This window comes from Neofelis nebulosa, chromosome 9, assembly GCF_028018385.1.
Source record: "Neofelis nebulosa isolate mNeoNeb1 chromosome 9, mNeoNeb1.pri, whole genome shotgun sequence".
In the NCBI taxonomy this organism is placed as follows: domain Eukaryota; kingdom Metazoa; phylum Chordata; class Mammalia; order Carnivora; family Felidae; genus Neofelis; species Neofelis nebulosa.
Window position 1 is genome coordinate 38,138,946 of NC_080790.1, and position 24,674 is coordinate 38,163,619.

General features: G+C 40.7%; 3 protein-coding genes across 17 annotated transcripts in view; 1 reads left to right on the forward strand and 2 right to left on the reverse strand.

The window, feature by feature from the left end:
• CKAP2L (cytoskeleton associated protein 2 like) overlaps positions 1–259 on the reverse strand; it is a 29,614-nt gene extending 29,355 nt beyond the window's left edge. Inside the window, exon 1 of the mRNA XM_058683321.1 lies at positions 11–259. Coding sequence (XP_058539304.1) covers positions 11–41 — 31 coding nt within the window. The 5' untranslated portion in view covers positions 42–259. The remainder of the gene's footprint in view (positions 1–10) is intronic.
• Positions 260–268: 9 nt separating this feature from the next.
• LOC131484750 (interleukin-36 gamma-like) overlaps positions 269–24,674 on the forward strand; it is a 174,764-nt gene continuing 150,358 nt past the window's right edge. For 5 of the 14 annotated variants that reach the window (XM_058683330.1, XM_058683334.1, XM_058683331.1 and 2 more), the window contains exons 1-2: positions 16,604–16,695; positions 20,357–20,542. Coding sequence is in view for 2 of the 14 variants with exons in the window: in XM_058683328.1 (XP_058539311.1) it covers positions 20,541–20,542 (2 nt within the window). In the remaining 12 variants the exon portion in view is untranslated. Of the gene's footprint in view, positions 402–16,525; positions 16,696–19,741; positions 19,819–20,356; positions 20,543–20,986; positions 24,446–24,674 lie in introns of those variants that run through there. The other 9 variants (XR_009248426.1, XR_009248427.1, XR_009248431.1 and 6 more) reach the window with 8 other exon arrangements.
• On the reverse strand, positions 8,647–19,734 carry IL1A (interleukin 1 alpha). Of its 2 annotated transcripts, none has more exons than XM_058683325.1 (7): positions 19,234–19,734; positions 18,561–18,615; positions 17,553–17,601; positions 16,574–16,796; positions 14,385–14,558; positions 13,138–13,259; positions 8,647–10,436 (listed from the first exon to the last, which is right to left on the reverse strand). In XM_058683325.1, exons 2-7 carry the CDS (start codon positions 18,605–18,607, stop codon positions 10,239–10,241), a joined length of 813 nt encoding a protein of 270 aa, XP_058539308.1. In that variant the 5' UTR covers positions 18,608–18,615; positions 19,234–19,734; the 3' UTR covers positions 8,647–10,238. The 2 variants fall into 2 exon arrangements, with proteins under 2 accessions (XP_058539308.1, XP_058539309.1); XM_058683326.1 differs by lacking the exon at positions 19,234–19,734 and adding an exon at positions 19,025–19,213.

Genomic DNA, 24,674 nt, shown 5'->3' on the forward strand with positions numbered 1-24,674 from the left:
TCATACTCACCGGCAGCTGCGGACGGTCGCGGTGGCACCATGACTCCTCCGCGACAGTTTTTCTTCAAAACCCGCGCCTGGAGCTACGGCTGGAACACAGCGCGTCCGCTCGCTCTCATTGGCTCCCGTGAGTTTGAAACCCGCCAGTCGGAAGCAGGGGAGGGCGGGACAAAAGGAAATAGACGCCTTGCGGTTGGCTCTTCCCTTTGATTGGAAGAACGTGCAGCTCCCGGGGCATAAAAGACGGCTGGTGGGACCTGCGACACACTGGCTGGTCCTTTCGGAGGAGTGGTGGGAGGGGCGGTTGTGGAGTCAGTCACGGAAACCTGCTTGGCCCGCGTAGACAGGACCGCCCTACTCCTCTCAGACCCTAAGGTTCACAGGAGCTCTGAAAAAACAAGGTAAACCCCAAATCTGATGAATTCGGGGGTCCACACCAGTATATTAGCTCTACGTGTGAAAGTTCTCATGCATTTAAAAGCCCTAAGTTCTTAGTACTGCAGGGTGGCTGCTGTTTTTAACTGGTAAAATATCCATCACAGAAGTTACCATTTTAACCCTTTTTAAGTGTACAGTCCGATGGCATTAAATACATTCACAATGTTGTACAACCCTCACCACCGTCCACGTCCTGAAGTTGGTCATCCTCCCAAATAGAAGCACAATACCCATGAAGTGGGAACTCCCCCTTGCCTCCTCCCCTCAGGCCCTGGCAAGTACCATTTCACTGTCTGTGATTCTGGTTACTCTAGGAACCCCATTTAAGTGGAATCGTCTGGTACTTGTGTTTCTGTGGCTTATTTCACTTAGCATTAAATCCTCAAGGTTCATCCATGTTGTAGCATGTGGCAAGAATTCCTCCCCAAATTCTTTCCTTTCTAAGGCTGGATAATATTCCATTGTATGCGTTGCGTGTACCAAGTTTCGTTTATCCATTCATCTGTGGGTTGCTTCCACCCCTTAGCTGTTGTGAATATCGCTGCTGTGAACATGGGGGTGCAGCTGCCTGTGGAAATTTATGCTTTCAGTTCTCTGGGGGTAGATATATCTAGAAGCAATATTGTTGGATTATATGGTAATTCTATTTTTAACTTTGGGGGAAGCGCCATACTGCTTTCAAGGTGGCTGCTTTTTATTATATATATATATATTTTTTTTTAATTTTTTTTCAACGCTTTTTATTTATTTTTGGGACAGAGAGAGACAGAGCATGAACGGGGGAGGGGCAGAGAGAGAGGGAGACACAGAATCGGAAACAGGCTCCGAGCCATCAGCCCAGAGCCTGACGCGGGGCTCGAACTCACGGACTGCGAGATCGTGACCTGGCTGAAGTCGGACGCTTAACGACTGCGCCACCCAGGCGCCCCATTTTTTTTTTTTAATTTTTTTTTCAACGTTTTTAATTTATTTTTGGGACAGAGAGAGACAGAGCATGAACGGGGGAGGGGCAGAGATTTATTATATATTTTTTATTTGACCTCATCAGCTGGGTATATGCCTAACCGAGAAAGGGATGAGGGGGGCAGGCCCAGTCTTCCTGAGTCATTAGACATACCTCATTCTTCTTATTTCAGCCCTAAAACATTTTCCTTCAAAGCCTGCCCCTGTTTTGACTATTCCCTGGTTTCATGAAGCAATCTGGGGAATGTTTCTGACATTCTGCATGTCAGGGTTCCTCTTTCCTGGATGCTGGTGAAATGTTCTGGGCCAGCTATGGGTAAAGAGAGACAGTTATGTCTGGGCCTCTGTTTGCCATGTTTGCTTCACCGGTTGGGTACTCAGCTGGGCATGAAGCGATTGCGGCAGTTCTTTGACCCCAAATGGGGAGTTTAGCAGGGAGCCATACTGGGGTTCCTGGATTTATGCATTTTGACATTTATATTACCTGTATACAAATATGCTTAAAATAGGACACCTATCAATTATTTTAGTGAAAATTCTGGACTCTTTGTCTAGGACCATGAGTCCACCTAATGGTTAACTCTAGCAGCTGGGCAAGAGCGTTTGTGCTTAATGAGTAAGAAAGGGGCTCCTGTTATCTTGACTGATCTCTACTCAGTGCTAGAGTATCCTACAGATCCCATGTAGGTATTGCATCTTTGCAGGAACCCTGCTGGTGTCAGGGAGCCACCTTATGTTATTGGAAAGCCCTGATTATTATGAAACTTTCTTTAAAATGGGCTCAGGGGGCGCCTGAGTGGCTCAGTTGGTTAAGCGTCCGACTCTTGATTTGGGCTCCGGTCCTGATCTCATGGTTTGTGAGTTCGAGCCCTGTGTCAGGCTCTGTGCTGAGAGTGCAGAGCCTGCTTGGGATTCTCTCTCTCCCTTTCTCTGCCGCTCCCCTGCTTGTGTGCTCTCTCTCTCTCAAAATAAAGAAATATTAAAAAAATATAAATATAAAATGAGCTCAAGTAAGCCTCTTGCTCATCGGTCCTAGTTCTTTGGAGCAACATAGGCCAGTTCTGAACCCTTTTCTACATTCTTTGGATAGTTGAGGGAATATTCGGTGGAACACAAAGTGTGGAAAGAAAGCTAAATAGGTTTAACAATTTTCAACTTATCAGGCAACATATCCACTGTAGTTCTCCTTGTGGCTTTAATGGCTTCTCATTGATCTCACACTAAAGTCCTACAAGCTCCCGAAGGGCCTGGCCTTTGTCTACTTCTTCAGTTTCAATTCATACTGCTCTCTCCTTGCTCACTGTAGTTCGGTCACACTGCTTTTTTCCCCTTCCTTTCCTTTCCATATTTTCCTGTCTGGGAGCTGAACTCTTCCTCCCATTTTCCCCTGGTTTCTTCTTCTTATTACTGTTTCCATAACAGCTTTGTTGGGATATTCACATACCATATGATTCATCCACTTGGAGTATACAATTCAATTCTAGAACATTTTCATCACCCCCTAAAGAAGCCCCATAACAATTAGCAGTCACTCCCCATCATTCTTCCCTCTTCCTAGTCCCTGGAAAATGCTAGTCTACTTCTTATCTCTATAGATTTGCCTGTTCTGGACATTTCATATACATGGAATTATACAGTATCTGGTCTATGATAGGCTTCTTTCACTTAGTGTAATATTTTAAAGGCTCATCCATGTTGTAGCATATGTCAGTACTTCATTCTTGTTTATGACTGGATAACATTCCACTGTATGAATAATATACCACTTTTCGGCTATTAAGAATAATGCTGCTGCGGGGCACCTGGGTGGCTCAGTCCGTTAAGTGTCCGACTTGGGCTCAGGTCTTGATCTTGTGGCTCATGGGTTCGAGTTCCACATTGGAATCTGCTGTGAGTGAAGAGCCTGCTTTGGGTCCTCTTGTCTCTGCCTCTCCCCTGCTCTCTCTCTCTCTCTTTCAAAAACAAGTAAACATTAAAAAAAAAAAGAGTAATGCTGCTATGAACATCCATGTTTATATTGTGGACATATATTTTCAATACTCTTGGGTATATGCCTTAGCAGTGCAATTACTAGGTCATATGGTAACTCTATGTTTAACCATTTGAGGGACTGCCAGACTTGTTTTCCAAAAGCAGCTGCACCATTTTACATTCCCACAAGCAGTGTATAAGGGTTCCAGTTTCTTCACATCCTAACTAACTAGTTACTGTCCATCTGTTTGATTGTAACCATCCTAGTGGATGTGAAGTGGCATCTTATTGTGGTTTTTATTTGTATTTCCCTGATGGCTTATTGATGTTGAACATCTTTTCATGTGCTTATTGGCCTTTTGTAGATCTTCTTTGGAGAAATGTCTATTTAGATCTTTGTGCATTTTTCAATTGGGTCATTTGTCTTTTTATTATCTTTTAGTTAACTCTTTATCATCCTTTAGTCTCAGGCAAGACATACCTTTTTCAAGGAAGTTTTCCTGAGTTTCCCTTGGTAATTAGCTTGATTATTTGTTTATCTTTCTCCCTGCTAGTGTGTAAGTTTTATGAGAGCAGACCATTATAGCTATTGTGCCTGGCACCAAATAGGAATTAAATAAGTATCTATTGAATGAATAGAGCTTTCTCCCTTTAAAGACTTTCAATACAGGGGTGCCTGGCTGGTTCAGTTGGTAGGGCATGTGACCCTTGATCTTGGGGTAATGAGTTTGAGCCCCATGTTGGGGGTAGAGATTACTTAAAAAGAAAAGACTTTCAGTATAGTAACCATACTATGTAGAAGTAGCTGGGGGAACGGGGAGGGAGGCAAGAAATTTATCCACAAGAAAGATAAATAACCTTATAGAACAATTTCAAATAAGTGAACATGTCAAGGCCAGGGTTGAGAGAGGGTACCAAAAATAAGATACTTTGTTTGCACAAAAGAAGAAATGGAATAGGGATACTTTTTCCTTTTGTAAATGAAAAATAAAACAAGCCTTTTTATTAAGGCATAATTTGCATATACCAAAATACATTTTATGTATAGTTCATGTTTTTAAATCATACATACTGAGATAAATGAAATAGAAAACTATTAGCTAGGCTTACTGAAAATGAGAGAGAGAGAGAGAGAGAGAGAGAGAGAGAGAGAGGACTCAAATAAATGAAAATGTAAGTGAAGAGGAGGGGCTCCTTGGTGGCTCAATCGGTTAAGCGTCTGACTCTTGATTTTGGCTCAGGTCATGATCTTATCATTGTGAGATTGAGCCCCCTGTCAGGGTCTGTGCTGGGCATGGAGCCTGCTTATGATTCTCTCTCTTCCTCTGTCCACCCCCTGCCCCCTTTGCACATGCTCTTTCTCTCAAAAAAAAAAAAAAAATTAAGAAGTGAAGAGGAGACATTACAACTGATACGGCAGAAATACAAAAGAACAATTACATGCCAATAAATTGAGCAACTAAGAGAAATGGATAGATTCCTACAAAATAGACAATATATCAAGTCCGAATCATGAAGAAATAGAAATTCTGAACAGATCAATTACTAGTGAAGAGATTAAATCAATTATTAAATCCGCCTCCCCCCTGCCCAACACCAAAAAAAAAAAAAAAAAGAAAAGTCTAAGACTAGATGGCTTCACTGGTGAATTCTACCAAACATTTAAAGAAGAATTAATACCAATTCTTCTCAGACTCTTCTGGAAGATACAAGAGGATGGAACACTTCCAAACTCATTTTATGAGGCCAGCGTTCCCCTGATATCAAAACCAGACAAGGGCACTAGAAGAAAATAAAATTACAGGCCAATATCCCTGATGAACATAGATGCAAAAATCCTCAACAAAATATTAGCAAACTGATTTCAACAGTACATTAAAAGGATCATAAGCCATGATCAAGTAGGATTTATTCCAGGGATGCAAGGATGGTTCAACATCTTCAAATCAACTAATGTGATATACCACAGTAACAAAAAGAAGTATAAAACTCATATGATCATCTCGATAGATGCAGAAAAAGCATTTGACAAACTTCAATATCCATTCATGCTAAAAAATCTCAACAAACTGGGTATAGAAGTGTATCTCAACATAATAAATGACAAGCCCAAATCATACAAGTATAACATCATACTCAGTGGTGAAAAGCTGAAAGCGTTCCCTCTAAGATCAGGAACAAGACAAGGATGCCCACTCTCATTTTTATTCAACATAGTATCAGAAGCCCTAGCCAGAACAATGAAGCATAAATAAAAGGCATCCATGTCAGAAAGGAAGAAATAAAATGGTCTCTATTTGCAGATGACATGATATTATATATAGAAAACTCTAAAGACTCTACCAAGAAAACTGTTAGAAACAATAGATGAATTCAGTAAATTTACAGCATAAAAATCAATATACATAAATCATTTGCATTTCTATATACTAACAATGAACTATCAGAAAGATAAATTAAGAAAACAGTTCCATTTACAATAGCATCAATGGGGTACCTGGGTGACTCAGTTGGTTAAGTGTCCAACTTTTGATTTTGGCTCAGATCATGTTATCACAATTTGTGAGTGTGAGCCTTGTGTTGGGCTCTGTGCTGACAGTGCAGAGCCTGCTTGGGATTGTCTGTCTCCCTCTCTCTTTGCCCTTACTCTGATATCTCTTCCTCTCTCAAAAAGAATAAATGAACCCTTAAAAAAATTTTTTTTAATGTTTATTCATTTTTCAAGAGACAGAGAGAAACAGAGCATGAGCAGGGGAGGGGCAGAGAGAGAAGGAGACACAGAACCCGAAGCAGGATCCAGGCTCTGAACTGTAAGCACAGAGCCTGATGCGGGGCTTGAACCCATGAACCATGAGATCATGAACTGAGCCAAAGTTGGATGCTCAACTGAATGAGCCACCCAGGCACCCCAATAATCCCCCGCTTTTTTTCTTTTAAAAAGAGTAAAATAAGAATAAATTTAATGAAGGTGGTGAAAGATCTGTACACTGAAAACTGTAAGACATTGATAAAAGAAATTGAACAAGACACAAATAAGTAGAAAGGTATCCCATATTCATAGATTGGAAGAATTAATATTGTAAAGTTTCACATTTTCATTTCAGACTACAATACAAAGCTATAGTAATCAAAACAGTATGGTAGTGGTATAAAAACATATAGACCAATACAAAAAAATTGAGAACCCAGAAATAAACCCATACATATATGGCCAATTACTTTTTGAGAAAGGAGCCAAGAATATACAATGGGGAAAGGACAGTCTTTTTAATACCTGGTGTTGGGAAACTAGACCTCTATCCTATGCCATAAATGAAAATCAACTCAAAATGAATTAAATACTTAAATTTAAGACCTGTAACTGTAACACTCCTAGAAGAAAACAGGAAAACAGGAAGTAAGTTCTTTGGCATCAGTGTTGGAAATAACTTTTTGGATATGGCACTAAAGCAGAGGCAGCAAAAGCAAAAATAAACAAGTGAGACTACATCAAACTAAAACTGCACAGCTAAAGAAACCATCAATAAAATGAAAAGGCAGCTGACAGAATGGGAGGAAATATTTGTGAACCATCTACCTGATAAAGGGTTGATATTTAAAATATATAGAGAGCACATACAACTCAATAGCAAAAAACCAAACATTCCAATTAAATGGGCAGAGCAACTGAATAGACACTTTTCCAAAGAAGATATACATATGGTGAACAGAACGTGAAAAGATGCTCAACATCACCAATCATCAGGGAAATGCAAATCAAAACCACAAAGAGACATCAACCTCACAGCTGTTAGCATGACTGTCATCAAAAAGACAAGAGAGGGGCATCTGGGTGGCTCGTTCGTTAGGCATCTGTTGATTTTGGCTCAGGTAATGGTCTCACAGTTCTGTAAGATCAAGCTCTGTGCTGACAGCACTCAGCCTGCTTGGGATTCTCTCTCTCCCTCTCTCTCTACCCCTCCCTCTCCCTCTGCCCCTCTCCTGCTTGCGTCCTCCCCTCTCAGATAGTGAAAAATAAACATTAAAAAAAAAGACAAGAGAAAGCAAGAGGTTGGCAAGGATATGGAGAAAAGGGAACTCTTGTGCCATGCTGTTGGGAATATAAATTGCTTCAGCTGCTATAGAAACTCGTATAGAGGTTCCTCAAAAAACTAAAAATAAAACTACCATGTGATCCAGGATTTCCATTTCTAGGTAAAAAGCTAAAGGAAATGAAACAAGATATCAAAGAGATAATCTGCACTTTCATATTTATTGCAGCATTATTTACAATAGCCAGGATATGGAAACAACCGAAATGTCCATCAATGGATAAAGGAAACATTTTATATAATGCGGTGTATATAAATTGATGTATACCTTTCCATAATTATTTAAATACAGATTGTCGGTATTTTAAATGAAAATAGGATCACACTGTAAAAATGTTCATAACCTATTCTTTATACTCCACAATATACTATAAACAAAAATCTGCTCACCAAATGTCACAAATGTCTGTTACAAATGTTACAAAGCTAAGAGGAAGAGCCAGTATATTAAAAAAATTAGAATCTGGAACAATCTAGAAAGAACAAGCTAAATTAACAAGAATAATTTTAACAGGGATACATTTAAAGTTTTGAATTTAGGTTGAGGACCTATAGGTATGAATTGCCTACAAACACTGAATCAACAATGTCACTTGCTTTCCAACAGCTAATGTTAATTTCTAACAAAACCATGATATCTAAAATAGGAAGGACAAGATCCCACTTACAGGCTGTGTTAGTCTGAGCCACCCATGCGCCCTGGGAATATTATCATTCTAAGTACCATTTGTGCATAGTGGCAAGCTAACAAAGGGGAGAGAAAAACCATAAAACTTGGTTTGGTTTTATAAAGTAACACTAATTAGGGTTATTTATGTGAAGTTTTATCATTTGTTCCTAATTACCATGCATTAAAATAATGATTAAGACAGTAAATAATTGTGTCAGACTTATGTTTTTGTAAGTTTTATTCAATTATGATTTATAATAATGGATCAGTCCTTATTTTTGATAGAAATTTAACACTATAGTTTGATCACAACTTGTAGAACCTTGTTGAAGGAACATTGCTTACATTCCGGAAAAGAAAGTTTAGATTAACAGTTGTCTCGTGGTCACCAAAGTTAAGTTTATCCCTCTTTAGCTAGTAGGACTTGATAGCAGGTGAAATTGAATGACACAAGCATGCTAAGCAAGTTTAAAAGTAGAGGATTGAAAGATTGTCAATGATCAGCACAAGATATTAATATAAATTTATTATCATAATTATAGAGCTTCCAGGTACTACAAAAAGCAAGACTTAGACCAAAGTGCCTTAGTGTGAATAAATAAAACTATTTAGCCTGAAAAACATTCTTTACTGTTGTTAAGGATGATCAGTCATACTCCAAGAATACAAATAATTGCCATAAATAAAATAACATGTTATAATTATCTTAAAAATATATTCATAAATATATATGTACATAATAAATACTTTACACTTGACTTCTTGAGGCTCAAAATTTTCATTCAAAAAGTATTTTACTAAACTGATCTCATTGATTGGCATAAAATACTGTTGAGGCAGGAAAGGTATAAGTATCACCCCCTCCATTTTGAAGATAACCAAACTAAGTCCCAGAAACTTATAGTATTTGATTAAGGGTCCATCAGCAATTTAAAGGCAAGCAGTTGGAATGAAATCCTGGGCAAATGGCTTCTCATTCCAACTGCTGTGTGGGTATTTCTTATGCCTCACTTACTTAACCCATATGTAATATGGGTAGAGTCTTTTTGGTAGCCATATCAAGTAGCCCTAGTTCTCCCAAGATTGTTATGAAGAAGAATAATTAAATTGATTGGTGGTTTGCAAAGTATAGGGTGTTCTTTTTTTTTTTTTAATTTACATCCAAATTAGTTAGCATATAGTGCAACAATGATTTCAGGAGTAGATTCCTTAGTGCCCCTTACCCATTTAGCCCATCCCCCTTCCCACAACCCCTCCAGTAACCCTCTGTTTGTTCTCCATATTTATGAGTCTCTTCTGTTTTGTCCCCCTCCCTGTTTTTATATTCTTTTTGTTTCCCTTCCCTTATGTTCATCTGTTTTGTCTCTTAAAGTCCTCATATGAGTGAAGGCAAAAATGTTTGTCCTTCTCTGACTGACTAATTTCACTTAGCATAATACCCTCCAGTTCCATCCACGTAGTTGCAAATGTCAAGGTTTCATTTTTTTTGATTGCCAAATAATACTCCATTGTATATATATACACCACATTTTCTTTATCCATTCATCCATCGATGGACATTTGGGCTCTTTCCATACGTTGGCTATTGTCAATAGTGCCGCTATAAACATGGGGATGCATGTGTCCCTTTGAAACAGCACACCTGTATCCCTTGGATAAATGCCTAGTAGTGCAGTTGCTGGGTCATAGGGTAGTTCTATTTTTAGTTTTTTGAGGACCCTCCATACTGTTTCCAGAGTGGCTGCACCAGATTGCATTCCCACCAACAATGCAAAAGAGATCCTCTTTCCCCGCATCCTCGCCAACATCTGTCGTTGCCTGAGTTGTTCATGTTAGCCATTCTGACAGGTGTCAGGGGGTATCTCATGGTGGTTTTGATTTGTATTTCAAGTATAGGGTATATTCTTTAAATAACAAACAGCATTATATGTTGATGTTGGTTCCATTAGAGCTTGCTCACTCTCTTACAAAGAGAGTAAACATTCATTTAGAATTACAAAGGCTCAGCACATGCTCATCAAGTGACTAAGAGTAAAAGATTTGACTCCTCCATGTACATAGTACATATGGACTGTAAACACTTCACAAGTAAGTAGACTCCAGAGTCAAGACTGGGTTTCCAGTATCTGAAAGTCAGTGACAGAGGGTAGCCCTCTTGCCATGTGCACCAGTTTTTCTTCCCGTGTGGCAATGAACAACTTTGGATGGGCAACTGATTTGAAGTAGTTCTTACTGCCATGACGTTCCCAGAAGAAGAGAAGGTTGGTCTCATCTCTGATGATTTTGGGTGTCTCAGGCATCTCCTGTAATTAGGAGAACAGAGATATGTTAGAAAACAAGATTCTAGACAAAGAACTGAAGTGCAATCCCTTGACATTTGGCCTTTGTAAGAAATATAGCACTTTAGGACTGTGACTCTGTAATGTGATGATATAGGTTCTTCACTCATTTGTTCATTCAGCAAGCATCTATTAACATGCCTGTTAGATGTATGGCCAGTCTATACCATATACACACTTAATAGCTAACTTCCTTAAGTAACTGGAGAGAAATCCAAATTATTCATGAGGATTGCCAATGACAGTCGTGTCTTACTGTATCCTGGAAGGTAGGGTAGAACATTGTTCTTGTCCTGCCTTCAACATAAGCATAAGGCATTTTGCATAAAATCTGAGCACTAGCAATTCTGAGACCTCTAAACATTTTGACCTCTAAGTGTGCTGATCATATCTTTGGGAAAATAATTTATTATTAGAGATGTTTATCTCCATATTTAAGCTAACAATTAAAAGTTTAAAAAACCCAAAACACACACACGCACACACGCACACACACACACACACACACACACACAATTTCCAAGTGTAACAGCAACTAACTCCATGACAATTGCGATCTCTTTAGACTGTACTATTCTTGCGAGTATGAATAGAATCTAACAATACTTTCATGGAAAAGTAAAATTCAAATTTCAACTTGATATGCTTCTTCTGTGCTCTTTTTAATCTAAAGCAACCGATTATATTGGGGCACCTGGGTGGCTCAGTCAGTTAAGCGTCCGACTTCAGCTCAGGTCACGATCTCACCGACCTTGAGTTCGAGCCCCGCGTCGGGTTCTGGGCTGATGGCTCCGAGCCTGGAGCCTGCTTCCGGTTCTGTGTCTCCCTCTCTATCTGCCCCTCCCCCGTTCATGCTTTGTCTCTCTCTGTCTCAAAAATAAATAAAACATTGAAAAAAAAATAAAGCAACCGATTATCCTTTTGAGGTTTCCTTGGGGTTTTCTTTTTTTTTTTTTCCAACTTTTTTTTTTTTTTTTTTTTTAATTTATTTTTGGGACAGAGAGAGACAGAGCATGAACGGGGGAGGGGCAGAGAGAGAGGGAGACACAGAATCGGAAACAGGCTCCAGGCTCCGAGCCATCAGCCCAGAGCCTGATGCGGGGCTCGAACTCCCGGACCGCGAGATCATGACCTGGCTGAAGTCCCCAGGCGCCTCCTTGGGGTTTTCAATGCCAACAAGGAATTTATTTCCCAAACCCATTCCTCTCCTACTTTTTCCCCATCTAAGTAAATGTATTTTCTCTCCTACCTCCTGTTGCTTCTATCTCTGAAACATAACTGTTTCTGTCTACTTCTTTTTATCTGCCTCACCACCCCCAGTTCCACGATTGTTATTATTACCTCCTATTTGAGCTTTGTGCTTTCTTCATTGCCTTCTTGGTGATCTATTCTCTAGTTTAGAAAATATAAGTGAGGTCGGGACACTTCCCTATTTGAAACCTTTTAATGACTTTTCATTGTACCTCAAATGAAACCCAAATGCAAGGCTCCACAAACACTAGCCTCCGCTTATCTTTCCTCCTTCTCACAGTGCCTCAGTTCTACAATGTTCCTTCTGGTCTCTGAAGGTGGCCTTTAAACTCTTGGAGGTATAGAGCCCAGCTGCACTCAGATCCCTCTGTTTAGAATGCCCATGTTTACCTGCCCCCTTGCAAGGCATGCTCCTATCAGATCTCACAGGGAGCTCTGCTCTTGCCTCCCTATGTAAAGAGTACTCTCCCATTTTTCTCTATCTCAGCACCCTTTTCATTTGCTTTACAGCATCTTTTACTTTTTGCTGTTTTTTTGGCTTGTCTACTGTCTGTGTCCCCCAGAAGACCAACTTCTATAAGGCTAGGGATTTTGGCTCACCACGGTCTACGTAGCTGTTGGCACTATGTTTGAAAAATAGAAGGCTCTCAATAAATGATGCCTGTTGAATGAATTCATGAAGGAAGATACTGCCCTCGTCTGTAGATATCATTTTTTACCTCACTTAACCCATGTGGAGAAATACATGCACCCACAAAAATCCTGGTTGGAGTTGGGGGTTTGCATTATACATTTACTAAATAAGAGTCACCTCTTATCAGTGGAGAAAACATCTAAAGGCTATCGTGGGTGTGTGTGTGTGTCTGTATGCTTGAGGGAAAGGTGGTAGTGGAGATGGGGCTGGGATGAGGGATGATGCTGGCACCCATGAAGAGAGAGAGGCAATAGAGTCAAAGGCCAGGGTTTCAGTCTTGGCTCCCAGATTTTTGCTTGTGCCCAATGGCAGGTGATTCATACTGTCTGCTCCTAGTTGGCTTTTTTGAGTTTCTTAGAAGCAGGCCCCATTGTCCTAAGGCCTACCATCATATAGCTCAGATGGTAGAGTTCAAGATGGATAGAATAATTGGATGCCCTGGGATGGGAAGTGACTAGGATCAGGTAGGGTAAGGAAAAAGAAGGAAGAAGGTAATTTCCCTTTTATTCACTCTTGCCATTTTTACCTTCTCATAGATCCTGCGTAGAAGTGCCTCTGGGGATAGGTGAGAAGTAGCAGGTAGGGGCAGGTGGACAGGTGGAAACTGTGGTAGGAAGAGAAGAGGACTGTGCCACCCTGCTAGGGGTGTCTGTCTATTGGAATCAGTCACAAACATATGGGATGTAAATGGAGGTCAATTGGAGACTGAGGACGACTGACCTTTAGCAATACAGGCTCATCTTCATTTTGGGCACTCACAAACAGTCGAGTTTTTGAGATTCTGAGAGTCACAGGAAGTTTGGAATCTTCTTTTGATGTATAAGCCCCCATGTCAAATTTCACTGGCAAAGAAAAAAGCCAAAAAAGAAAGTAAATCCATTGTACTTGAATAAAATCCCATGTTATGTAAATTGTGTGTGTGTGTGTGTGTGTGTGTGTGTGTAGTTAGGTCCCCAACTATGATGTAAACACCAGAATGAAATTCCATAGATCTTTGCATCCTTCACAATGTCTGCCGCTTTTACTGGACAGATAAATACTTCGTTGATGTCTTCAGAATTTTCTATGTTGAATGAATGCTTGGGGGCTATTTGTTGAATCTCTTGTAATTACATTAGTGGGACAAGACCCTTCAACTTGTGAGCCCATGAGTTCATTATAACCTAAAGTGGAGGGGTTTGAGGAAGCAGATACGATCATGTTACTAGTGCTAGTGAAAAGTAGTTGTTTTCCTCAGAGAACAATGCTTAATAAGAGTTGGATAATTATTCACCCCTAGGAACCTAAGAGTTCCTTTTTTGGGATATGCTCCAAAGAAATAACCTCCTAGGGAAAAATTATATATACAATAATCTTTGCAATAGAATTACTTGGAGCAAACCTAAGGGACCAGCATAGCAACATGATTGAATATTCCAGTGCCATTAAAATGGCAAATATATATACTATTTCAATATGTGGGAAGATTACATGAGATAATATTAAGTAGGAAAATAGAACACAAAATAATTTGTAAATGTCTGAGTGGAAAGTATGTTGTCTGAAGTATGTCCAATTAGAAGGAGCCCCGTTTGTTTATTGCCAAGTAGCCCGTGTGGAGCTCTGAAAATAATTTTGTATGCCGATGACATGTCCTGAAGCTAAAATATGTACAACATGGAAATTGGATTTGTGTGGCTAAGTTTCTTGGACACTAAGTTTCATCCTCCCCAAAATATTCTCAGCTTATTGGATGTTTTGCTTCACAGTTATGTTATCAGAGATGATGACTCTTTTTAGTTGGTGCTTATTTCTCAGTTTGATCAGCAGGCTTTCTAATGGAGAGTGATTGCCCCTCATTGGCTTCTGGGTAACTTTGGGTAAGTCATTTCATATTTCTGGGAGTCAGTTTCCTCATCTTTAAAACTGAGGAGAAGACTATCTAAGAGATACTACATCAGAAAGCTTACTACTCAGTGCCCACTTACCTGCATCATCCAGATTCTGTAATGCAGCGGCTGCGAGGTATTTTCCCCCTGCTTTTCGAATTACACTTTGACTGAGGTTGTCATTCAGGATGAATTGGGATTTGATGATCTTCTGATAGTTGTATTTTTCACTGCTATAGAAGTTGGGTGCTACTGATCTGGGCTTCATGATTTCTAAAACCATTATCACAAGCTCAGATTATCACAAACACAGATGATATTTCTACTCTAATACAAGCATCAAAAGTAGCTATGGAAGAGACATTAAGAATATTCCAATCCAGATGAAGAAACAGAGAGAAGTGAAGCCACCCAGTCAGCGGAGTTGGTTCTAGGATTATCTTTGTGATTACTTATTTCTTTTTAAACTTCAACTCCTTAGGCAGTATTTTTTTAAAAAGAGATCATTTGTGAAGTATTTTCATTTTGGTTGTTTGGAGGTTTCTAAGAAACCAGGAAGACTGCTAACATTCACCATCTATATTTTTCAAATGAATATACTCTGAGAAAAAATGAATATGTTAAGAATTCTATGTCACTGGACATGGAGGTCTAAATGTCTACCCCCCTTTCTGAATAGTGGATATATCAGTAGCTTCACAAATCCTCATGGCTCTGAGTAAGTTTACATCTAGTAATCTATTCCAAGGAAATAAATAGTGATAAAAACGAAGATTTACTGGGGCTTCTGGGTGGCTTAGTCAGTTAAGCATCCAACTGTTTCGGCTCAGGTTATTATTTCATGGTTCATGAGTTTGAGCCCCATGTCGGGTTCTGTGCTGACAGCACAGAGCCTGCTTGGGTTTCTCTCTTTCTCCCTCTCTCTGCCCCTCCCCTGCTCTCTCTCTCCAAATAAATAAGTATACTTTTTTAAAAAAAGTAAAAAAAAAATGACGATTTATTGATATGGATGTTCATTGTTATATTACTTATAATGTTGAAAAATTGGTACTCTAGAATGCCCTTGATATATTGCTAAGTGAAAAAAGCTGAATATAAAATTGTATATGATATAATCCTAATAATTGTTCATATGTGTGTATGTACCTAGGAGAGACTTTAAGGAACATACCATAGTGGTGGCAGTGGTAAACTCTTAGCATGAACTATTTTTATTTTCTGTTTTACATTTTCTTGTATCTTCCAGTTTTCTGGCTGAATGTGTATTAGGGTTTACCTGTTATCTTAAAAAGCTATTATCTGAAAAATATTGGGCTTATGTTTCATGTAGAGGTTTGTATAGTAGACGCGTGGGAGAATAGTCCTAAGTGTTATAATCAGAACTGAATTTGGTTTAAATTTTTTTTTTTTTTTTAACGTTTATTTATTTTTGAGACAGAGAGAGACAGAGCATGAATGGGGGAGGGTCAGAGAGAGGGAGACACAGAATCCGAAACAGGCTCCGGGCTCTGAGCTGTCAGCACAGGGGCCCGATGCGGGGCTCGAACTCACGGACCGCGAGATCGTGACCTGAGCCGAAGTCAGCGCTCAACCGACTGAGCCACCCAGGCGCCCCCTGAATTTGGTTTAAAGCTCTCCCGCTTACACACTGTGTGACTTACCTAACTGAGCTTAGTTTCCTCATCTGTCAAATGAGAATGTAAGATTGTCATAAAGTGTAGAGATAATGCAGCCATTAATCAATTAGCAGTATTGGTAGTATTAACAAAGGTAGTAGTAAGTAGGAGGAATAGGAGTAGGGGTAATGGCAATACCTAACATTTAGTGGGTATTTCCATGCCAGGCATTATTCTAGTCCAGCAGCTTGCAAGTATTGACTCATTTAATTTTAACAAGTAGGGACTCTGATCATCTCCATTTTACAGTAGAGGAAACTGAAGCACAGAAAGGTTAAGTGGCTTGCTCAATGGGGGCAGAGTTATTATCTGGAGGAATGTAGCTTGTAAATAGTCACCTACTAACAGTATATGACAGCTTTCTGCCATAAGGATAAAAGCTACATGACCTTTATCTATAAGCCCATGAGGAAGTATTCTATAGACTCAGACCACTGCTGCTCCCTCCCTACTGGAGAAGGATGAAAGTATCTTCTCCTTCCTTGTAGTTACCAGACTAATGCCTGGTTGCCCTCTTGTTACTGATTCTAGGTTTTATTTTCTCCTGTGCTCTGTTGTCTCCAGGTTCTTAAAAATGGAAAACAAAGATATTATTTGCACTTGACTTCTTACCTTCTTCTACTTCGTTTGCAATGGCCTCCAGGTCATCAGCAGTGAGGAATTGATTTAAACTCAACCGCCTCTTCTTCAGAATCTTCCCATTGGCTACCACCATCACCACACTCTCCTTGAGGGTAAGCTGGGATGTCTTGGAGGTTTCAGAAGTACTCGGAGACATAAATTTATCTGTACAGTCCTCATGAAGTGGGTCATAGCTTGCATCATAGAAGGATTTCTATGAGGAAGGGACATGGAAACTGAGGGGCTGCATATGGTCATAGGATGAGATCCCTTTCAGTAGAAGTTGTATTCAATAGACTTGGTGGAAGGGTCTCTATTTCATCAGTCTTCTCCCCGCTTCCCTCTCTTCTTCCCTCCCTCCCCAAACTCTCCTCTTTTTCTACCTCCCTCCCTCCTTTCCCTAGGAAAGTCTGTTGAGAATGGACAGTGCCATCAACTGTCAGTGTAGACAGGCAGTTGATCTCACTTAGGAGGGAGAGTTGCAGGTCTCTGAACCTCTAGTAAGGGTGAAACCAAAACATCGAGGATTCAAGTTATTGCTGTTTTGTTCTGGTAGAAAAAATACTGCATAAGAATGGCAATCCTGTGAGCCATCTGGGTGGCTCAGCTGGTTAAGCCTCCAGCTCTTGGTTTTGACTCAGGTCGTGATCTCATAGTTCACGGTACTCTGGAATGCCCTTGATGTATTGCTAGTGAAAAAAGCTGAATATAAAATTATATATGATATAATCCTAATAATTGTTCTTATGTGTGTATGTACCTAGAAGAGACTTTAAAGAACATACCATAGTGGTGGCAGTGGTTAACTCTTAGTATGATCTATTTTTATTTTCTGGGATGGTTTCTCTCTCTCTCTGCTCCTCCCCTGCTCTCTCTCTCTCTGTCTCTCTCTCACACACACACAAAACAAAAATAAATAAACTTAAAAAAAAAGAATAGCAATCCCATAAGAATTACATCATTTTCTTACCTGATTCAGAGTGAGATGGTCAACTTCAGAATTGTATTCTTCATTTTCACTGCCAAACAAGATAATGAGAATGTAATTCTGTGTTTTACATCACTGCAGTCACCGGGCAATGTATTTTAATGACCACATTAGCTTTGGGTAACAGACACCTGGTCATTACTGTCATCTAAGAAAATTAAGGACTTCTATACATTTACGTACATGTATACAGTAATTTGTGACTCACTAATTTGGAATTAGTAATCATCGGGACAGGCCTTGAACTTTGTCTATAAAAATGGGCCTTGGCTAACAAATTGAAGAGTTCTAGTTGAATTTCAGGGAAAAATGTTAACCTCCTCAAAAAAGAAATGCTTTCGAGGCACCTTATTTTAATTTTAGCCAAATAGGTCATGTGTTACACATTGCTTTCATGTGTTCACTAAAGTAAATTTAATAGTTTATACTTGGGAACTAGTATAGCAACATTTTGATAGCCTAGTTTGTGTTAGTGTATATTAACAGGTAATGGGAATACCATGTTTGTTTAAAGTATTCTTTAAATTTTATTCACTTACCCTACTCTTATGTCTGAATGAGGTTAGACTGTGTATGTGCATTCACATGCTAAAATTGCTGTTTAGCCATTGCCTGTTCCAGACTGAGATCCAGAAGTTTTCCTGAGAATGGTTTTTCTCTCTGGCAGTCCATGAAAACCCAATACTGTATCAGAGCATGTGAACTTGACTGAGGCTGTGTCTAAGTAGATGTTGAAATTCACTAAGACACAGCAGACTGTAAAAATAGTTTTTCTGAAAAGGTGGCCTCCCTGTTAGTGCCATCTTAGTTTAACATGTGGGGTACCTACTGTTTCTGGATCTTCACTGAACCTGCCCTGACTTCAGCAGTAGGACACATCTCTATACTTTTGCCAGTCGGGCTCCATGCTACTTACTGTTAACTCTAAGGTGGATTCTCATGTACCTGGATCCCTTCATTAAATCATAAGAGATAGAATTGATTTCCTACCTGTAACAGTTCTTCAGGTCTTCAAAGAGGTCAGGAACTTTGGCCATCTTGACTTCTGCAACAGAGAATACCAGTGGCCGTCAGCCTAGCAGCCACTGAACCAAATGCCAGCAAAGGGAGCCACCTGTGCTTTGTGCTTCTTGAGAAACCTAATGAATGACTTAGCCCACAGTCAGCATTTTCCCCATTCTTCTTTTCACTCCCTTGAGTTATTTGCAAACGTATCTGCCTCCTCTACTGGATTATTAACTTCTTTTAGAAACTTGGTAGTTTTATGTGCCCAACCCAATACACTGTACACAGTAGGCATTCAATGAAAACTTGGATAAATTAAAGAAAAAAACCCCACAAGAATGAGGTATTTGCCTTGCATAGATGCAAGAGAGAGAGTTAGAAATTTCCAGTTTTCTCCTAATAGTTTGGTAGTCCAGATTCCCTCCAAAGGAAGGCTCAGCTGTACTCACCAGTGCCCTCATATGAAGCCAATTCCCTCAGTTCCCCATCAACAGGAAGAATTCTTCTCTGAAATCTGACTGTGATTCTAACTCACACACCAAACCAAGGAAGAAAGGAAGGAAGAGGCTTAATCTTCAGAGAAGGCGGTTTGAGAGACAACAGCCAAGAAGAAAAGCAAAATATATTTTAAAAGTCAAAGATGTGATAAGGACAATACCTTTGCTGATTCAAGCGCCAATGAAATGACTCCCTCTCTGCCTGGAGACTTGGCCCTTGTCAGGCTTCTTGGCCTTTTGTCTTCTTGAAGTAGGCGTGGTCTGTGTGCGTCACCGGGGAATTTACAGGGAAGAATTGTTTTGTATGTTTTTTATGTTCCTTTAACGGGAAACCGGCCAAAATACTGACACACTGCGTACTTGGTAGTAGTGTTGCTTGTAGAGATTCCGGGAGTTTCTAACTTGGTTTAAGTTAGAGAAGTTTCACTTATTGAACTAATTCAATGAAACTAATAAGTTTCATTTATTTATTGCTTTGTTCTGAACAGTTGTAAGCATGCGGTCTTAGAAAAAGGGAAGAAGGGCAGGAAATGTAAAAACGTACGGTGGGGAGAGGGGAGAACTCCTAAAATCAGACTTCTAGATGGCTGGAGTTGGAAAGGAGCTTGGGAGCTGTGGCTTGTGTTTTAGCTAAATTTGTTTTTTTGTACCTCAGGGCTGAGTATGAATTGATGGAATGCTTGGCAGCCTCTGGCAGATGAGGGTTGGCTCTGAGAGAAGATGATCTGTCTCTTCTGGAGAGGGAGGTTTGGTTGAATAGGCATAAATCATTCTAAGTGTCAGGAGACAGCCTCCTGGTTGGGGGAGGGTAGGGGAGAGAAAAATGATACCCACAGAAGTCTTAATCTTCTTACTCCTCTGAATACCGTTAACCCATTTCCTACCAAAGTAACAGCTTTAGGAGAGAACTCTCTGCACTGGCCATGTTATAGCAAAGTGCCCCTCCATCAGGGCCCAAAGAGAAGTTTGATCTTTTCTAGAATTAACCTAAGGAGTGTGACTCAGGAAATATGGGCAAGGCCCCGGCCAAAAGCTGGTGGCTGGATTTGAGAATGGAGGTTGAGGGAAGGGGAGGGGACTCAGCTATGACACTACATCAGTGTTGCCTGGCTGTTATTATCAAAGACTTTTTGGGTATCCTGAGACTGGCCCGGTTCAGGTGATAGAACACCACATTCTTGGCAGATAAATGTTGAAGGTATCCTGGTTGGAGCTTAAGCCATGTAAGTTTTGTTTTATTTTGTTTTGTTTTGTTTTTTAAACGTTTATTTATTTTTGAGACAGAGAGAGACAGAACACGAACAGGGGAGGGTCAGAGAGAGAGGAAGACACAGAATCCGAAGCAGGCTCCAGGCTCTGAGCTGTCAGCACAAAGGCCGACGCTGGGCTCGAACCCACAGACCACAAGATCATGACCTGAGCTGAAGTCGGACGCTCAACAGACTGAGCCACCCAGGCGCCCCAAGCCATGTAAGTTTTAAATAAAGAAAATGGATGGAAAAAGAGGGTAGAGAAGGGGAGCAAAAGGTAAAGAGAGAAAGACGAGGCACTGCCAAGTAACGTGGCATGAAAAGGCAAAACAGCTCAGAACTGGGAGGAAAGTGGCTTGTGTGAGTTGGATAAAATGTTTTCTCTGGTCTCGTTTCATGGTAAGTAATGGAGTTGGTTTACATGATCATTAAGGTCTATCCTAAGTGCAAAATCTCTGATTCTGATTCTATTGCCTGTCCAGATCCTCTTGGTCATAGACCCGGTGTCACAATAGCTATAAACAAGAGCCACAGAACTGATGTGTCCTGGATGTAGGCAATGTAAATTTAGGACCAGACTGGGGCAGATCTTGGGTGTCTCAGGATGGATCCTTCTTTGAATGGTGATGGTAGCCAATTCTCTACATCTGTGGTTCTCCTTCAGGCAACACAGTCCTGGTTATTCCCTCTGCCTCCTGGAGATCTTGTGAGGACTATTACTAAGAAACAATTGCAAAGCACACTGTGAGTGTGGACTGCTATGGAGATGCAACTAAACAAAAATAGTAACAATGTTAATGATGGCTCTGTCATTTGGGAAGCTGTATAGTCATCATTGTAACGCTTTCGTTCACTGAAGGAAATATAGTTCTTATGAAAATATTGGCTTGAAAACTTCAACAGGGAGGACATTTTCAGGTGAAGACCTCGCTTGAAACCCTGCAGATATTTAGTTTCTGGGAGTAACGTATAGCACTTGTTTGGTAATCCAGGAAAACATCCTTGGTTCTACCATTAGTGGTAACGCCCATCCTGTCCTATGCCCCTCCTCTGTTGTAGACAATGAGAATGGCCCAGTTTCTAGACAGCCAATTCAGATTGAGGTTTCACTTAACTTTTTCCTTCCTATGACCTTTTTTGGAAACTGGCTTTTATTTATTTATTTAAAAAAAATTTTTTTTTCTTTTAACGTTTATTTATTTTTGAGACAGAGAGAGACAGAGCATGAACAGGGGAGGGGCAGAGAGAGAGGGAGACACAGAATCTGAAACAGGCTCCAGGCTCTGAATTGTCCGCACAGAGCCCGACGCGGGGCTCAAACTCATGGACCACGAGATCATGACCTGAGCTGAAGTCGGACGCGTAACCGACCGAGCCACCCAGGCGCCCCGGAAACTGGCTTTTAAAGGAAGAACAAAGTGGGTGAGGTTTAGAGAGTAAGAAGTCCTCACTTTTTGGGGGGAACTTACTTTTCTGTTTGCGTGTACCAAGACTGACTTGTAAGTAAGTCTGACCACCAGATCATCCTCCTAGGGAGAGAAACCTGCTAGGTAGAGCTCTATGGGAGCCTGGGAGTTTAGGGGGGCTGTCCTGTGACGGGGACCTTGGGGCTTTAAGTACCCATCTCTTGACCCTGAGGAGGCTTCAAAAACTCTTCTTTAGTCATTTTCACTTACATCATTCAGGAAAAAGAAATTTATTCTGTACTTATTCTGTGCCAGAGTCTTTGTTAGACATCAGCATTTTTCTTCCAGGATTCACAAAATTAAGTATTCAAGATGAGATGATATCTTTTGGCAGGTGAGTGGATACGCTTTAGAAGCCTGGAGTCTGTGAGTCCAAAGAGTCATGGTGGTGCTTTTCATTTGAAAACTGTTTTATACTTCACAAAGAGCTCTCACTTGCGTTGTCTCATTGGCCCCACACTTTACCCACAGATGTAGTGATTACTGTCCCTTTTCACAGTTGAGGGCCCTGAAAAGGTTGAGTGGCCAACCTACAGTCACAAAACAGGCAGAGCCAGCACTCTAACTCACTTTTCTGTTCCAAGTCCAGTCTTCTCTTTCCACGGCATTTAGGTGCTCATCCCTCTTACTTCCACCAAACACCAAGCAATGGGGCTGAAAAAGATCATCTTTAAAGGTCTTTCCAGCCTCAAACACCCTGTAATTTATTGATTCTAAGATTTTTTCGTTTCAAAGAAAAAAAAGATGAAAAAAGAAATGGTTTGAAATATCTCCTGGCCCTCTCCCCTTCTCCTCCAATGAGACGTATTTGGTTCTGTGACATATAGGAAAACGGTGAAAGTGATCAACATAGTTGAGCACATGGTCAGTGGTGGAGTCTGGATATGGACTTTAGCCATGCTCTTGCCATTGTACCATGAAGATAAGAAACATCTATAAACATCTTTGGGACCAACTTTAAAATCATTGCAGGTAGTTGCATCTGACAGAATTGCTTGAATGAAAAAATAAGCATGACTCTTCCCTGTGAATTTTCAGGGGATGCAGTGATTTGTTTTTAGGTTGTAGAAAGCCTCTTCAGAGGAATAAAGTATGCATAAACCATTATGTACAGAAGCAATTGAGCCTTTTGTCTTAACTCATGGCCTATTTAATTATAACCTGCTTTTAAATTCCATGACAGTTAGTAAGCAGGAGGAAAGGACCTAACATATAACATAGCCTTCTGGTATTATAATACAGTATCTCATTTAATCCTCTCATCAAACCTGTGAGGTAGGTATTCTTATCACATTTTACAGAAGAGGAAGTCAAAGTCCAGGGAGATTAACCAACCAATCTGTGTAAGATTTCGAGGTTACCAAATTGCAGAAATGAGATTCAGAGCCTTGACTCAAGCAACTATGGGCTGTCTCTTTTTTTTTAGTGTGACATCTTCCTTTTCTTTGCTCTTTTTAATTTCTAAGTTTTTCTGCCTTGTCTTGTTAGTCTATTGAAGGACCTAGAAAGATATATTGAGGGATGCACCGGAGACACTATCTAGGTTAAACTCTTACGTTATAAAAGTGGAAACAGGCTGAGAGAGAGGAAGTGTCAGGGCCGCAAGGTCACCCGGAGAGTTTGTGTGAGTGTGGGAATGAAGATGAAAACTCCATTTCGTAATTTCTAGTTCAAAATGCCAGACTACCTAGTGACACTGGCTTCTCAGTAAAGAGGGGAAAGCTGAAGAAACAAGGTCTCCCATGACTTCTCACCTGAAAGTAAAAAAAGGAGCTAAAAAGAATGAAACCTCATTCAAGTGAACACAACCAGTGAAAGCGTTCAACAATAATCCCCTAAATAAGCAGATAAGCTGAGATAAGTTTAGTAAGGCCATGAACAAAGAAGCTAGTCTTAGACTGGGAGGGGGCAGTTCAGTGGGGAGGGAGGAGGGAAAATTCTAGGCTGAGCAAAGGTTGTGGGGTCAAATAAGTGAAAGTAGAGCTCTGAGGCTGGAGCTCAGAGAGGCAGGGGCAGTGGAAGTGGCAAGATGAGGATGGGAAGGGCGGTAAGAGCTAGACAATCAGGGTCCTGTGTAGAGCTCACTAAGGTCTTTACCCATTCAACTTTGGGTAAACTTTGGACAAGTGCTCTGGCAACTCAGGGAGCAGAGGATGGTTGTGGCTGTAATAGAGGAATTCACGTTGGCACAAACCTGCAGCAGGAAGGGACAGCTTCATGTTGAGCTGCCAAATCCCTATTAGGCTGTGATTCCCTCTCTTTGCCTTAGCTGTTTTGTTCCCTAATTTATGTGCTTTGTTGTTGTTGTTGTTGTTTCTAAAGTCCCTTTCTCTTTTCTCTTGGGATGGTGGCCCATAGGGCTGTGCCCCCTCTTTGCCTTCTCCGTTGGCACTGTGCCCTTCTTTTGGTCTTTCACAGATGCACTTTATTGAGTTATTATTTGTTAACGTTTTATTTTTGAGACGGGGAGAGACAGAGCATGAATGGGGGAGGGTCAGAGAGAGGGAGACACAGACTCCGAAACAGGCTCCAGGCTCTGAGCCGTCAGCACAGAGCCCGACGCGGGGCTCGAACTCATGGACCGCGAGATCATGACCTGAGCCGAAGTCCGAAGTCGGCCGCTTAACCGACTGAGCCACCCAGGTGCCCCTTCACAGGTGCACTTTATTTTTTTATTTTTTTTTTATTTTTAACATTTTTTATTTATTTTTGGGACAGAGAGAGACAGAGCATGAACGGGGGAGGGGCAGAGAGAGAGGGAGACACAGAATCAGAAACAGGCTCCAGGCTCCGAGCCATCAGCCCAGAGCCTGACGCGGGGCTCGAACTCACGGACCGCGAGATCGTGACCTGGCTGAAGTCGGAAGCTTAACCGACTGCGCCACC